At 43.2% G+C, this 15,680-nt stretch overlaps 1 protein-coding gene across 1 annotated transcript in view; it reads right to left on the bottom strand.

Annotated features, from left to right (window-relative positions):
* Nucleotides 1-15,680, bottom strand: part of WDFY3 (WD repeat and FYVE domain containing 3) — a 5,086,165-nt gene that overhangs the window by 3,264,684 nt on the left and 1,805,801 nt on the right. The window contains exon 11 of the mRNA XM_044059488.1: nt 6,500-6,690. Coding sequence (XP_043915423.1) covers nt 6,500-6,690 — 191 coding nt within the window. The remainder of the gene's footprint in view (nt 1-6,499; nt 6,691-15,680) is intronic.

The raw sequence follows: 15,680 nt of genomic DNA on the forward strand, positions 1-15,680 counted from the left end.
CTAATAAAAGAAAGGGTTTATAGAAATAGATTCATTAATACCCGGTTCCCTGGTTGAATCTGTTAAAATTTGCCACAAACTTTCTTTTTTACTTAAAAGTGTCTTAAAATTACCTCCTCTGTTGGATGTAACAATTTTGTCTATAATGGCAAATTTAAAACTATGTTTTTCACCATTCTTTTCAATATGCCTACATAGCGCGTTTTTTTGATCATGTACCCTAATTCTGTATATATGCTCATACATTCTTCTCTTAAATTGTCTCTCAGTTTTGCCTATATAAAAGGCTGAGCATAATGTACAGCTAGACAAATAAATAATATTTTTACTATTACAATTCCCCTTTCTAAATCTGATATAAGTCTTATTTATATCTTGTAGTCTAATTCCATCATCCCAAAGCAGAGGTAAGGGAGGCTGGCAAATCATAAGGAAGCAGGAGCTGATAACATGCCTTGCAAAATAGCTGTGGCAAAACCAGCCCTAGACTTAGAGTAGAGAGGAAGGTGGTAATGCTTAGAGAAAGTATGCACTGAACTCCAAGTAGCTGCCTCCAAAATATCCTTAGTTGCCACCCCTTAAAAAAGCTGCTGAAGTGGCAGTAGCCCTAGTGGAATGAGGCCTAATCCCAGCTGCAATCTCCTTGCCATGATGGGAATAACAAAATGCAAATGCAAAACCCAATCCACCTAGAAATAGTTTGTTTTGTCAAAGGCTGGCCCTGAGAACTCAAAGCAAAAAGAAACAAACAACTGCTGAGACTGCCTAAAATCCTTAGTCCTGCTCAAATAATAACGCAATTGCCTGTGTACATCTAAAGTGTGCAAAATCTTTTCCCCTTTATTTTGGGGATCTGCATAAAACGTAGGGAAATGAATAGTTTGGTTTAAAGCCACACTAGAAACCACTTTAGGCATAAAGGAAGGATTAGTACGTAATGATACCCTATCCTTATGAAAAATCAAAAGGCTCAACGGCCATAAGGGCCTGTAACTCAGAAACGCTTCTTGCAGAAGTAATGGGCAACAAAAAAGGAGTCTTCCATGACAAGTATTTCAGTTCAGCAGTAGCTGCAGGCTCAAAAGGTTGTAGAGTAAGTTTCTCCAACACAAAATTGAGATCCCAAGCAGGAGTACGAGCTCTACGCGGGTCTTATATTCTTTGCCCCTCTAAGAAATTGCTTGAACAAAGGATGTGAAAACAATGGTGGGTCACAATCATAGTGAGCTGAAATTGCTGCAGCATGAATCTTAATGGAAGAGAAAGACAAACCTTTGTCCAATAACTCAGTAAGATATTGAAGAGCCACACTCAAATTAGGCTCTGAAATCTCCAAATTCTTTGCTGCAGTCCAAAATAAAAATCTCTTCCATTTTTCTGCGTACACTTTCCTTGTACTAGGTCTTCTGGCTTCCATAATCACATTTAAAACTTGTTGAGGAAGTTGAGACCTGCTGTCTTTCAAAACAGAATATGCCAGGCTGTTAGATGAAGAGAGTGAAGCTTGACATTGAGCAGACGACCGTCCTTCTGAGACAACAGATGTGGAATCAAGGGTAAAGGCCATGGAGGCTTCTTTACCAGACTCCTCAGTAATGGGTACCAGTGCTGCGAGGCCAATCTGGAGCTATTAAAATCATCCTTGGCTTGTCTTGTCTGACCTTTAGAAGCACCTTTGGAAGAAGAGGCAGAGGTGGAAACGCATACACATGAAGATTTTTCCACCTGAAAGAAAGAGCATCCACTTTCCAAGCTGTGTGATGAAACCTCTTTGTGCAAAACTTTGGCAGCTGGTGGTTTAGTGGAGAAGCGAACAGATCTATGTCTGGAGTTCCCCAGGACACTGTCAACTTTTGAAATACATGAAGATCCAGTTTCCACTGGTGGGGATCCATGATTTGTCTGCTTAACACATCTGCTAAGGAGTTCTGTGCTCCCGGCAGAAACCTTGCCTGAAGAGTTAGTTGCAAGCTTAGCGCAGTCTCCCATAAAATCATTGCTTGCCTGCACAATGGGTAAGAATGTGTTCCGCCTTGTTTGTTGATGTACCACATGACAGTTGTGTTGTCTGTTAGAATCAACACCTGCCCTGGAAGAAGTAACTCCTTGAAAGCCATTAATGCAAACTGGACTGCTAACATCTCCTTCATGTTGATATGTAGATGCTGTAGTCTGGCAGGCCACTTGTCTTGTATCCACTTTCCATTTAGATGAGCTCCCCAAGCAATGTCTGAGGCATCTGTCGTTAGAATTTGACTCGCCTCTGGCCGGGTCACAGAGAGTCCCTTGTTTAGGTGACATTCCTGAGCCCACCACAAAATTCCTTTGAATGCAAGGTATTATTTGAATGACAGTGTCCAAATCCTGGCAGTGCTGTGTCCATACATTTTGAGATACCATTGTAGCTTCCTCATATGCAGTTTGGCATTGGGAAGCACCAGAATACAAGATGCCATGAACCCTAAGGCTTGAAGGACTGTCCTTGCAGTCAGCCTGGACTGAAGAGATAGTTGATGGAAGTAACTGGAAAGATTCTTTTGTTTGTCCGGGGTTAAAAGGCCATCTGGGCTGCTGTATTCAGTCTCACACCCAGAAAGCACATGTCTTGAGAGGGTACTAGACTGGACTTTATTTCGCTCACAGAATACCCTAGGCATCTTAGCACTGCTATGACATAATCCAAATGCTGTAGAAGGTCTTCCTTTTCTTGAGCCAGAATCAGGCAATCGTCCAAGTAAGGATAGATTTGAATTCCTTTTAGCCTGAAGTAAGCTATCACTGGAGCCAGAACCTTTGTGAATACTCTGGGTGCAGTAGATAAGCCAAAGGGCAATGCAGAGAACTGATAATGAGAATTTCCAGCTCGAAAACGCAGATACTTTCTGCAACTTAGTCTTATAGGCACATGAAGGTAAGCTTCCTTGAGATCTAAAGTTACCATCTAGTGATCCTTGCCCAGCAGAGGTAAAAGCTGTTGTAACGTAAGCATTTTGAACTTGGGAATGTCCAGATAAGTGTTGAGGATAGATAAATCCAAAATTGGTCTCCACGTGTTCCCCTTCTTCGGTACTAGGAACAGGCGAGAATAAAATCCTAGGCCCCTTTCTGGCACAGGAACCGGCTGAATGGCCCCTATTTGGAGTAACTGAGAAATTTGCTTGTGAGCCTCTTGTCTTTGTAGAGGAGGAATGTCTGGCATGCCTTTGAAAGGAGGCAAGGTATGGAAATAAAACCTGTAACCGTGGTGAATGATATCCAGAACCCATTTGTCTTGGGTAATTAAATCCCAATTTTCTTTGAAAAGAGACAGTCTTCCTCCTAGAGGTGCTGCCAGGCGAGAAGGTACTGGCAGCTGAAAAGGCAGGTCATTGGGTCTGCTTACGAAAGGACTGACCCCTGCCCTCACCAGAAGTCTGAGCAGGTGAACTCCTGCCCTAGGCCTAAAAGCACCTTGAGCTCTGCCCCTACCACGCCTAGACCTACCCCTAGACTGGGAATCATAAGCAGGATAAGTCCATCCCTTAGCAGGCCAATTTCTACTAAACTTGGAGGCTGCACCTGCAAAAATCCTTAACAGTTTGCATAGACTTAGCCTTGTCCTCCATCTTCTTTAAAACTGCTTCCACAGGCGAACCAAACAACACATCAGACTGTAAAGGAGCATCCAAAATCCTTGTCTTAACATGCTCAGCTAAGTTCTGATCTCTCAACCAGGCGTGCCTACGAAGAACCGAACCAGTGGCAGCCACCCTGGAGGAGGCCTGCACAGCATCAAAACCACATTGCAAGGAATGTTTACCCACTTGTTCAGACACATGAACTAAATCCTGCAACTCTTTACACTCAATACCTTCCGCCAGAGCATCCACCTTAGATTTCAACTGTGAAAGAAGATAATTCTGATATTTTAACATGTGAAACTGACAATTCAACGCCCTCATGGCTAAAGTGGAAGAAGTATACACTTTCTTTCCCCATCTATCCAAAGCCCTTGCCTCTTTATCAGGAGGACAGGATTTCTAACAACTGAGGCCTTCACACCTTTAGGCCCCTGAGAGACAGTTTCCGGGTCTGCCCTAGGACTCCTAAAAAGATACTTATGAGCTTCAGGCACCCTATAATACCGATCCGATTAAACTGAGGCAGGAGGCAAAGAATCGCGATTCAGGGAAGGCTCTGACAAAACATCTTCCACTACATTCAAAACAGGAGGTATAGCTAAAGGCCTGTGCTGGGGTAAAACAAGAATTCCCTAAGCCTTTTCCTGGAATCAGAGAAATCTTGACCTTCCCATTTAAAATGCTCCCTCATGGAATGCAGAGTCTCTGAAAATGAAAAATCCTCAGGAGGGGAAGCTGAAGGAGTAGAATCATCCACATCAGAATCAGAATAAGGAGGGTACTCCTGCAAGTCTTCAGCCGAAGACTCAGAAGCCTCCGAGCATTGCTCAAAACTCTCAAACTCAGACTCCACCCTAGGCCTCTTATCAGGAGGGGGCATAGAACCCCTTATCATAGTAATCAAATCCTCTGCCATTTTAAGCATATGTTTCTTAGGCAAAGACCCTGAAGTACTAGGAGAAACCCCCACTGAAGCAAAACTCGGCCTGCCCCTCAAAGAAGCCTTGGAAACAGAAGGGGAGGCTCTGACCACCTTAGGAAGAGAGGGAAGAACAGCCACCTGAGAAGCCCCTCAGCCTGGCCTACTTCCTGAGAGGATACATCCTGTAACAGTAAAGTCTCTCCCTGAGACTCCAAAGAAACACCTGGCAAAACCTCCGGCTCCACTGAGCCCTCTAAAGAACCGGCGTCTGGGACTGTCGGTTCTTCCACTCTAAACTTTGCTGTTTTGTCCTTGCGTTTTTAGCGAAGCGGCCGGAGCATCCGACGGCATTTTATAATTACAACGCTTCCCAAACACTAACCTGGCACAGTCTAACCTTCTCTTAATAGTGCGTTTGTTAAATCTAGCACAAGAGCGGCATCCAACAACGTCGTGCTCAGGCCCTAAACAAGGTATACACAAAGTATGGTAATCCCTATGAGGTATCTGTTTCCCACAAGAAATACAGTGACATCCGGTTAAATACTGAGGCAAGAAAAAACCAAAATATTCCCCAACGGGGCACTTAGCCAACTTTGATTCGGTCTGAAACTCTGGCTTCAGAAACTTTCAGAACGCCAACCTGCACTCGCAAAATTGCTTCTGCATCGGACCATGCGGCAAAAAAGACTGAGGATATGACGTCGGTCATGCGCATTAGTACCCTGACGTACTGATGTCAGTCTAATGCGCCCTGACCGACGTCAGCCATATACTTTGGTATTCGGGCCGACTGGACAGCGGACTACCCCAATAGTTAGGACTGCAGCAATGTGGAATGAAGAACATCAATGAACGCACAGAGAGTGCAGGTCCTGTGGTGGGATTTTGTGGCCACAGACCAAATATTTTTTTAAACCCAAGGGCCTTGTCTGACATACTGGGGAAGAATAAAAACACAAGCAGATGCAACCACCAATGAACATAAAGCACAAGCTCTTAGTATGCAACAATAACAGTAACAACGGAAAAAACTACCACTGACAGCAAATTCTAACTATCAGAAAAAGGGAGAACTAGTCTAAATCCTAGAAGTAAAAAAAAATAAATGTTCTAATTGTAGGACCCTATTACGAAAAAAAAATGTTTTTAAGGGGATGAAAGCAGTGAAAAACAAATTAACTACTAGATAGGTGAGAAACATATAACCAAATGTGTCATGAAGGATTACTTACTGTAATGCTAAAAGTCAAAGCCCTCAAATTTCACATCTTACTGGAACAAGCAGCAAACAAGATCTGAGGTAGTCTGGGGAACAGAGGGAAATTATGGGTATGGGAGGAGTCAGAGCCCTGGATCCAAGCTTCTGAAAAAGTGCTGAGACCAGATCCAGTCTGATCAAGATAACTAAAAGGTTAAACTGTACAAAAAATAGACAACCTTGGATCTCTTCCCAATTCAAGCTGAATTATGAGACACTATTTAGAAACACAAGTTTAAAAAATGTGAGTATATTATGAACAACACGGTATAAAAAGTGACCATTTCAAAAAAGATATACCAAAAATCAGCCTCAGAAAGTCATTTATTTTTGCTTCTAAAATGCGGGTCCTCTTAAGTTAATGTTGCTACCAGTATGTTTGGTCATGTAGTCTGGTTTCGTGTGTTCTAAATAACTTTAAAATCATATAAAATGGATGGCGATATTGAGAAAAATAAATAAAAGCCTGAAAATAGGTACACGCCTCCAAAAGTATGTACACCATGCAAAGCGGTAAATCAAATCTTAAAACAGGTATGTACCTCCAAAACAGGTACATTTAAGAGGTCTAGATCTTTTCTTTCCAAAGATAAGGAGTTGCATCTTTTTCTGCAGTCTCAAACACATTCAGAAATGCAGAAACATATACTGTACCATAAAAATTTCTTATTCTGTTTTACATGCCCTTTTACTTACCTTCAGTATATCAGTCTTTAACTGAAGCTCAGTTGGTGGGGCAGAATGCATAAGCCCTAACAAAGTGCCCATGTCATCTTCACCACTAGATAACACTAGTTGCTGAATGATCATCAATGCATGTGTTCGGCACTGTGGATACTTCACGATGTTATGGACGCAGCGTGCTCCACCATACTCCCTGAAAATACCTGAGTAATGGAAAGATAAAGTACAGGATATTTAATTTTCTACCTAACAACTCTTTATGTTTTCTTAGCTTCCACTGCAAAAGTACTAAATTCACAATTGAGCTTTATGCCCCAGTGTGTGTGTGTGTGTGTGTGTGGGGGGGGCAATATTTCTATACTGAACACACAGCAGACATCAATTTACTCTCACTAATGAAAAAAGGCAGGAGTGGATGAATGGCTTACATAAACTTCAGACTGCCTGTAATATTGTGCATTACAAAAAATATACACAAAAGGGTTCCAATTGAAGCTAGGAATCATGATCAGTGACTTTGCAGCTACACTGAATTCACAACACATTTATGAATGAAGTGCAATGTTTGGGTGAAGGAGCTAGAACTGTATCACACAAGCATCTCACAGAACACAGTCCTTTTCAGTCTAGTTACAGATGAAACTGTAGAGGTAATAATGAAGGCAGCACACAGACAGAACATACACTAAATAGGCAAAGGCCTAAGGACTTTGAAAGAGAAGTCACAGGTGTAGAAGCTGAAGTTCAATGGCAAGAGAGCAAAATAATTTTAACATGAGTCTCAGAAACCATAATTAATGACTATTAGACAAGAACAGAAATAACTGCAGTAGCTGGGCCAGATATGACCTTGAGACCAGTATGTGGTATAGTTTCAAACCAATGTAACAAATTTGCAACAGGAATGATGCAAAAAAAGACGGTAAGCTCACCGTCACTGTTATGTAGAAGAAAGTAGCTGCTGGTTCACTCGAATAAGGGGTCAAACGAAGATCTTCTTATTAAGTAAATGTAGAGTTTAATAAACACCAACCACAAGAAAAACGTACACTTTTACAATTTTTGTTAAGCGCTTTCATCTGCTTATCGCAGACTTCATCAGAACAGCTTATCAGTATGCTTAGCAATCCATTTAAAAAACTTTTTGGTGCCAATCTGATCACCATTTTTAAAGAGCCCTTACACTATTATACTCAATGTGCAAAATTATAAAATATATGAATCTATAATAGGTGTAAACCCAAGATCACTTAATTATAATACATTTCACAAACAATCCTAGCTAAAATACATTATTAAAAGCATATTTTTCTATGTAACAACTAATATAAATATCAAATACTTATATATATATAAAATTATAAATTATATTGCTAATAAAAGAAAGGGTTTATAGAAATAGATTCATTAATACCCGGTTCCATGGTTGAATCTGTTAAAATTTGCCACAAACTTTCTTTTTTACTTAAAAGTGTCTTAAAATTACCTCCTCTGTTGGATGTAACAATTTTGTCTATAATGGCAAATTTAAAACTATGTTTTGCACCATTCTTTTCAATATGCCTACATAGCGCGTTTTTTTGATCATGTACCCTAATTCTGTACATATGCTCACACATTCTTCTCTTAAATTGTCTCTCAGTTTTGCCTATATAATAGGCTGAGCATAATGTACAGCTAGACAAATAAATAATATTTTTACTATTACAATTCCCCTTTCTAAATCTGATACAAGTCTTATTTATATCTTGTAGTCTAATTCCATCATTTTCATTAATCAAACAACACTGATTACATGCTCCTCATTTAGTAGTAGCTTTGCTATCGTAGGTGCTATCTACTTAAAAACTTATGTTAAAACCATTCCTAGATTGTTTTTTTGACGTCGACATTACTATTTTCGAACTTCCGTGTTCGACTATAGTACAGTCGACATAGTGCCGTTCGACATTTTAATAGTAAACCGTTTCAGAAGTGGATAGGAAAAGATTGGAGGATCTGTACTGTAATGTGCAGAGATAGCTGAGGCATGTATTTTTATGGAGGAGAAGGATAAACCCTTATGTAGCATGTCTGTCAGGTAAAGTAAAATCAGTGGGATGTTAGGAATGAGGGGATCCGAATCCTGAGCATGCATCCAGGTGCAAAATCTCTTCCATTTACCTGCAGAAGATTTTCTAGTGCTAGGCCGTCTGGCTTCTAAGATGACATCCATGACCTGTTTGGGAAGAAAAGGATTAATCATAGACCCTGAATTCGCCAGGCTGCCAGGCTGAGAGTTTTGACATGAGAGTGCAGAACCTGGCCCTGGTTTTGGACCAAAAGATTTGGAATCTGAGTTAAAATCCAAGGTGGCTCCTGGGATAGATTCATCAGTGTTGAGTACCAAAATTGACGAGGCCAATGTGGGGCCAGTAAAATCATCATCTTGGGCTTGTCCTGCTTGATCTTTAATAACACCCGTGGAAGAAGAGGTAGTGGCAGAAAGGCATACCCCGAGAGGTTTCTCCAACTGAATGATAGTGCATCCACTTTCCATGCTAGTTTGTGGAATGTCCTTGTGCAAAAAATCTGTAACTGGTGGTTGAGGGGGGATGCAAATAGATCTATGTTCGGGCAGCCCCAGGCTTCTGTAATCATCTTGAATATTTGGGTGTCTAGCATCCACTCGTGTGGGTCTGACAGGTTCCTGCTCAGACTGTCTGCCAGAATATTTTGTTTCCCTGGCAGAAACTGAGCTTGTAGATCCACTTTGCAAGCTAGAGCCATGTTCCAAAGAGTCATGGCTAGTCTGCAAAGGGGGTAGGAGTGTGAACCCCCTTGCTCGTTTATGTACCACATAACTGTGGTGTTGTCTGTCCGTATCAGTAGTTGTCCTGGGTGTAGAAGATCCCTGAAAGCCAAGAGGGCATTCTGTACAGCTAACATCTCTTTTAAATTGATATGTAGGTGCTTCTGATCCTCTGTCCAAAAACCTTGCAGACCTTTTCCCTGCAAGTGGGCTCCCCATGCGTAATCCGAGGTGTCCGTGGTTAACACTTGGCTGGCTGGAGGCAGACTGAAGGATTTCCCTTTGTTGTGAAGACATGCCATGGTCCACCAATGGAATTCCTTTTGTAGACAAGGCAAGACAGCAATCTGTGTGTCTAGACTGTGGCAATACTGGGACTATATACTTTTTAGGTACCATTTAATTTTTCTCATATGTAGTCTTGCATTTGGTATGAGAAGGATGCAGGAGGCCATGTAACCCAAAGCCTGCAGGAATTTCCTTGCAGTTAGCTGAGTTATTGACGCCAAGGTTTTGAAAGTTGAAGCCAGCTGCAGTTGTTTTTCGGATGTCAGGAATGCCATCTGGTTGTGTTTAGAAGAGCACCCAGAAAAGTTATCTGTTGTGTGGGTGTCAAATTTGACTTTTTTATGTTCACAGTGAATCTCAGGTACTTGAGAAGATTTTGAACAAATTCCAGATGCTGGAGTAAGACATACTTTCTGTCTGCTTGAATGAGGCAGTTGTCCAGATAAGGGTAAATTTGAATTCCCTTGAGTCTGCAATAAGCTACTACTGGTGCCAGGCACTTGGTGAAGACCCTGGGCACAGTAGACAAGCCAAAGGGCAGCGCAGAGAATTGGTAATGTTTCGATCCGGCCTTGAACCTGAGGTATTTTCTGCACTCCTGTCTGATTGGGATGTGTAGATAAGCCTGCTTTAAATCCAATGTCACCATCCATGCATTTTTGCTCAACATTGGCAGGAGCTGCTGCAGAGTAAGCATCTTGAACTTTGGCATGTCCAGGAAAGTGTTTAAGACTGACAGATCCAGGATGGGTCTCCATGAATTTTGCTTTCTGGGAACTAGAAAGATTCTTGAGTAAAAACCTTGGCCCATCTCTGATAGTGGAACCAGTTCTATGGCCCTCATAGCCATGAGGGATCCCACCTGGTTTAATGCCTCTGACCATTGGTGTTTTGGTAGGTCTGGCTATCCGTTTGGTCTTGGCAAGGTATGAAAGTGGAATTTGTAACCTCTTGAAACTACATCCAGAACCCACTTGTCTTGGGTTATGTAAGTCCAATTTTGTTGAAAAAGAGAGAGTTTTCCTCCTAGAGGCTTCCAAGAGAGAAGTTCCTGGAACCATGCAGGGGGAGTCATTGAGCCTGTTTTCTATAAGATTGAGGTCTGTCCTCTCCACCCCTGGGGGTGGAAGCACTCCACTGTCTAGGTCTGTAAGAGGTCTGTGCTTGGGCCCTCCCTCTGGAGAGCCTATATCTAACCCCTCTGAGGCCTGTCCGAGCTGGGAAAGGACCAATTTTTAGTTGGCCAATTTCTGCTAAATCTTGAGGGCTGAACTTGTAAGAAATCCTTAACGGTTTGCATGGATTTTGCCTTATCCTCCATTTTCTTTATCACCTCTTCAGCCTTAGACCCAAACAAAACATTATGCTGAACAGGAGCATCCAGTAACTTTGCTTTCACTTGATCAGGTAAGTTTTGTTCCTTTAACCAAGCATGCCTTCTAATGACTGTGCCAGAGGCAGCTGCCCTGCAAGAAGCCTCCAAGGCATCAAAACCACAGTGTAAACCATGCTTCCCAACTTGTTCAGTGGCATGCATCAAATAGTGTAATTCCTTATTATCTGCACATGCAGTAATGGTACCCAGCTTTTGTTTCATAACAGACAGTAGAAATTGCTGATATTTTAGCATATGAAATTGACAATTTAAAGCCCTAATAGATAAAGTAGCAGGAGTGTACACTTTTTTGTCCCATCTCTCCAAAGCTCTGGAATCCTTATCGGTCGGAATAGGGTTTTTAGCAGAAGTGGCCTTAACCCCCTTAGGACCCTGAGAAATGGTTTCTGGATCAGTAGTAGGATTTTTGTAAAGGAACTGGTGGGACTCAGGGACCCTGTAACATCTGTCGGGCTTAGCAGGGGCTGGAGGAAAGGAGTCAGGAGTTAAATTAGCCTCAGAAAAGGCATCATCCACAATATCCAAAATAGGAGGAATAGCCAGGGGTCTATGTTGGGGAAGAAGGAAATCCCTAAGCCTTCTCTTAGATTCCGAGTACTCCTGTCCTTCCCAGTGAAAATGTTCCCTCATGTCATGTAAAGTTTCCCCAAAAGAAAAATCCTCAGGGGGAGAAGCTGATGAAATGAATTCCTCAGCATCAGAATCCTCATAAGGAGGGAAAGTATATTCCTGTTCAGAGGAAGACACTGAAGAAATAGATGCCTGATCAGAAGATTCATAATTCAATTCTTGCCTTGGCCTTTTGTCTGGAGGGGGATGTGAACCCCTAATCATGGTTAGTAAGTCCTCCGCCATTTTAAGTAGCTGTTTCTGAGATTTGGGTCCCGGATCACAAGAGGCCTGGGCTGGCGTCTTAGATTTAGAAGGAGTCTTTGCCTTTGTCTTTGGCTTTGCTTTTCTCAGAAGCTGTGTAGGCCTGAAAACCCCCTCGGAAGCCGGTACCTGCACAGCGGCTCCGGACCCATCCGAGGGAGCATTGTCCGAAGGTCCAGCAGCTGAAGTGATCAAAGGCCTAGTTGGCTCCTCGTGGGAGTCCGTTTTGGCAATCGGTTCTGAAATGGCCGACGACAGGGGCTGCGAAAGCGCCTCACTGACGACGGCCGAACCTGTAGCTGGCTCTGTTTGAAAAACATCGTCTGATTTGGACCTCGGAGGCCTGTCAAGACCTGGGCTGGCATCTTAGATTTAGAAGGAGTCTTTGCCTTTGTCTTTGGCTTTGCTTTTCTCAGAAGCTGTGTAGGCCTGAAAACCCCCTCGGAAGCCGGTACCTGCACAGCGGCTCCGGACCCATCCGAGGGAGCATTGTCCGAAGGTCCAGCAGCTGGAGTGCTCAAAGGCCTAGTTGGCTCCTCGTGGGAGTCCGTTTTGTTAATCGGTTCTGAAATGGCCGACGACAGGGGCTGCGAAAGCACCTCACTGATGACGGCCGAACTTGTAGCTGGCTCTGTTTGAAAAACATCGTCTGATTTGGACCTCGGAGGCCTGTCCTTATCCTTGCGTCATTTGTGAACTCCGGTAGCCGGAAGCGTGTCCGATGACATTTTATAATTAAATCGCCTACCAAAGTAGTGAAAAGCAAAATCGTACCTTCGCTTAATCGTACGTTGGTTAAATCTTGCACAAAACCGACAACTAGCTACGTCGTGGTCAGGGCCTAAACAAGGAATACAGTAAGAATGGAAATCCTTATGAGGTATTTGCTTCCCACAAGAAATGCAATTATTAACTTTTTCTGACATCGGACTGGAGCAAGAAAAAAGTTTCCCCAACGGGGTACTTAGCTTTGAGAAGAAGAAGTAAGTCTTCGGACTGTAGCACGAAAAAATATCAGGAATCAGCCGACCGGCACTTGCGAACTGCTTTCACCGCACGGCAAGAAAGACTGGAGAACATGGCGTCGGCTTGCAGCTTTGTACTCCTAGCGCTCTGACGTCAGGGAGCATGACTGAACAGCCGATGCCGTGCCCAGACCTTGGGATTCTGGCCGACTGAGGACTGCCTGCCGGCAGGAAGAACCCCTACAGTGATGACTGCAACAGTGAAACACGATGAACATCTAAATGAGCAGAGGGTTTTAGAAATGACACTAACACCAAAGCAACACCTCAGAGGGCTGACACTCTGGAAACTGGTAGTCTTGCGATCTGAGAAACTGTCTCTAAGTGGCAACCTATAAACTCTATTAACTGGATTTCTGATAGGCGACTATGATTCCCAAGGAAGTGCACAGCTGGTATAAGGAGTCTCTGGTCCTGATCAACGATGTTCTTATGGCAGTGGTTAAGAGCCAATCATCCATGTAAGGGAGCACCTGCAGCGTTAGTCTGGCTGCCACTACCGTCATATATCTGATGAACACCTGGGAAGCAATGGTGAGCCCAAAGGGTAGCGCTTGGAACTGAGAATGATCGGCCTCTAGATGGAAGCGTAGAAACCTTCTGTATCACCTCACGATCTTTATATGATGGCAAGCATCCTCGAAGTCGATTAAGCACATTCAATTGCTCTGCCTCAAGACAGGTAGAATGGAATGCACATTGACCATCCGGAATGTGGTCTGCGTGATGAAAAGGTTTAACCTGTTCAAATCCAAAGCTGGCCTGCTCTAGTTATTTGGAGCCATGAAAAATTTTGAATGGACTTCGGCTCCACTTTGGTCTGGGGAACCCGTTGAATAAGAAGTTATGTACCTACCATAACGTTCCATGTTAGCTGTCTTCTTCTCGCCTTCTTTCTTGCTGGATAGGTTCGGAGCCGATCCTCGGCTCACTGCCAATACTAAAGCTCGAGAGCTAATTCCACCGGCTCGAGGCTCCCCTATATCCCACAATGCTAGGCGGTAACTACTCAGATCTCGTTTGATAGCTAGACCAAGCAATTCTATTCTCCAGAATGGAGAAGGGTAACCCACCACTATATAAACCTGAGTGAAAGGTAACCTAGACCTAACAAAAGGGGAAATAGAGGTGGAAGATGTGTGGGAATGACAACTTCCAGAGGAAGATCACAAAAAAAAAGAATTCCTATCGGTCTGTCCAGGCTTGGGGGAAGGAGGGTGGGACGCAAGAAAGAAGGCGAGAAGAAGACAACTAACATGGAACGTTATGGTAGGTACATAACTTCTTAATGTTAAGTTGTCTATCTCGCCTTCATTCTTGCTGGATGGGACCGCGTCCCTAGCACCTTATCCCGGGTGGCCTATTGGAACAGACTCTTGAGAACAGTGGAACCAAAGTTGGCACGGTTTCTGGAGACCATGTCCAATTTGTAATGTGAAATGAAGGTATGAGGAGAAGCCCAGGTGGCTGCTGCACAAATGGAATCTATTGGCAGCCTATTCTGAAAAGCTACAGATGTAGCTAATGCCCTAGTTGAATGAGCTCTAGGTCTTGAAGGCAATTTTTGATGTCTGATTTCATAGATGAAGGTAATTATAGAGGTAAGCCATCTAGAAAGGGACACTTTAATAACTGGAAGGCCCAATTTTCCTTCCGCATACGACAGGAAAAGCTGATCAGATTTCCTGAATTGTTTAGTCCTGTCTAAATAATACCTAAGTTGGCAGTGAACATCCAGAAAATGTAGCTTTTGTTCCGACCTGTTTGAATAGTTAGGGAAAAAAACGGGGAGATCAATAATTTGGTTTAGGTTTGTTTGAGAGGAAACCTTAGGTAAAAAGGATGGATTAGTACGGAGGGAAACTCTATCTTTGTGAAAAACTAAGTAAGGAGGACGACTGCACAGAGCATGGAGTTCAGATACCCTTCTCGCTGAAGTTATGGCTACCAGAAAAAGTGTCTTCCAAGACAGCAACTTCAGAGAACATGAAGCCGCTGGTTCGAAGGGGGGAAGGATCAAGGATGCCAGAACCAAGTTCAAGTCCCATTGAGGCGGGGGATCTTTGATTGGAGGTTTAAGAAGAAATATGCCCCTTAAAAAGGCTTTGCAGAGCTTGTGAGCCATGATGCTAGACTCCGAGACACCTACATGATAATTAGATATGGCAGCCAGTTGAACTCTAATGGTAGATGAAGAAGAGCCTAAATGAAAGAGTTCTGCTAGAAAGTCTAGAATAGACTGGATAGGAGCAGTGAAGGGATCTATATTTTTTGATGTTGCCCAAAAGGAGAAGCGTTTCCATTTGCTATAATAAATCTTCCGGGTAGAAGATTTATGAGAGGCTATCAAGATATCTCAGACCGAGCGAAATATTGAGGGAAGCCTGGCTAAGGTCGGAATCGGAGAAACCACGCTGTGAGGTTGAGAGAATGAAGAGATTGGTGCAGCTGGCCCGATTGGTGGGTCAACAGATCTGGCACTGGGTCCAGATGCCAAGGCTGCTCCAACAGGTAACAATGAAGAAACGGAAACCATATCTGTCGAGGCCAGTAAGAGGCAATGAGGATCATAGTCACTCTCAAGGCGATGGCTTTCTGAATTAGTTGAGTTATCAGCGGAAAAGGGGGAAAGGCATATAGAAGTCCCCGGGGCCAATCGTGGACTAGAGCGTCTCTGGTGGGATGGCCTGGTAATGGGAAGAGAGTGAAGAAGTCGTGACACTTGCTGTTTTGGGGAGTAGCAAAAAGATCGCAGCAAGGCTGGCCCCATCTTAGGAATACTTCTTCCAGAACTGATTTCTTCAGAGACCACTCATGGGG

Source organism: Protopterus annectens, chromosome 17.part0 (genome assembly GCF_019279795.1).
Source record: "Protopterus annectens isolate FY-2018-M chromosome 17.part0, PAN1.0, whole genome shotgun sequence".
In the NCBI taxonomy this organism is placed as follows: Eukaryota; Metazoa; Chordata; order Ceratodontiformes; family Protopteridae; genus Protopterus; species Protopterus annectens.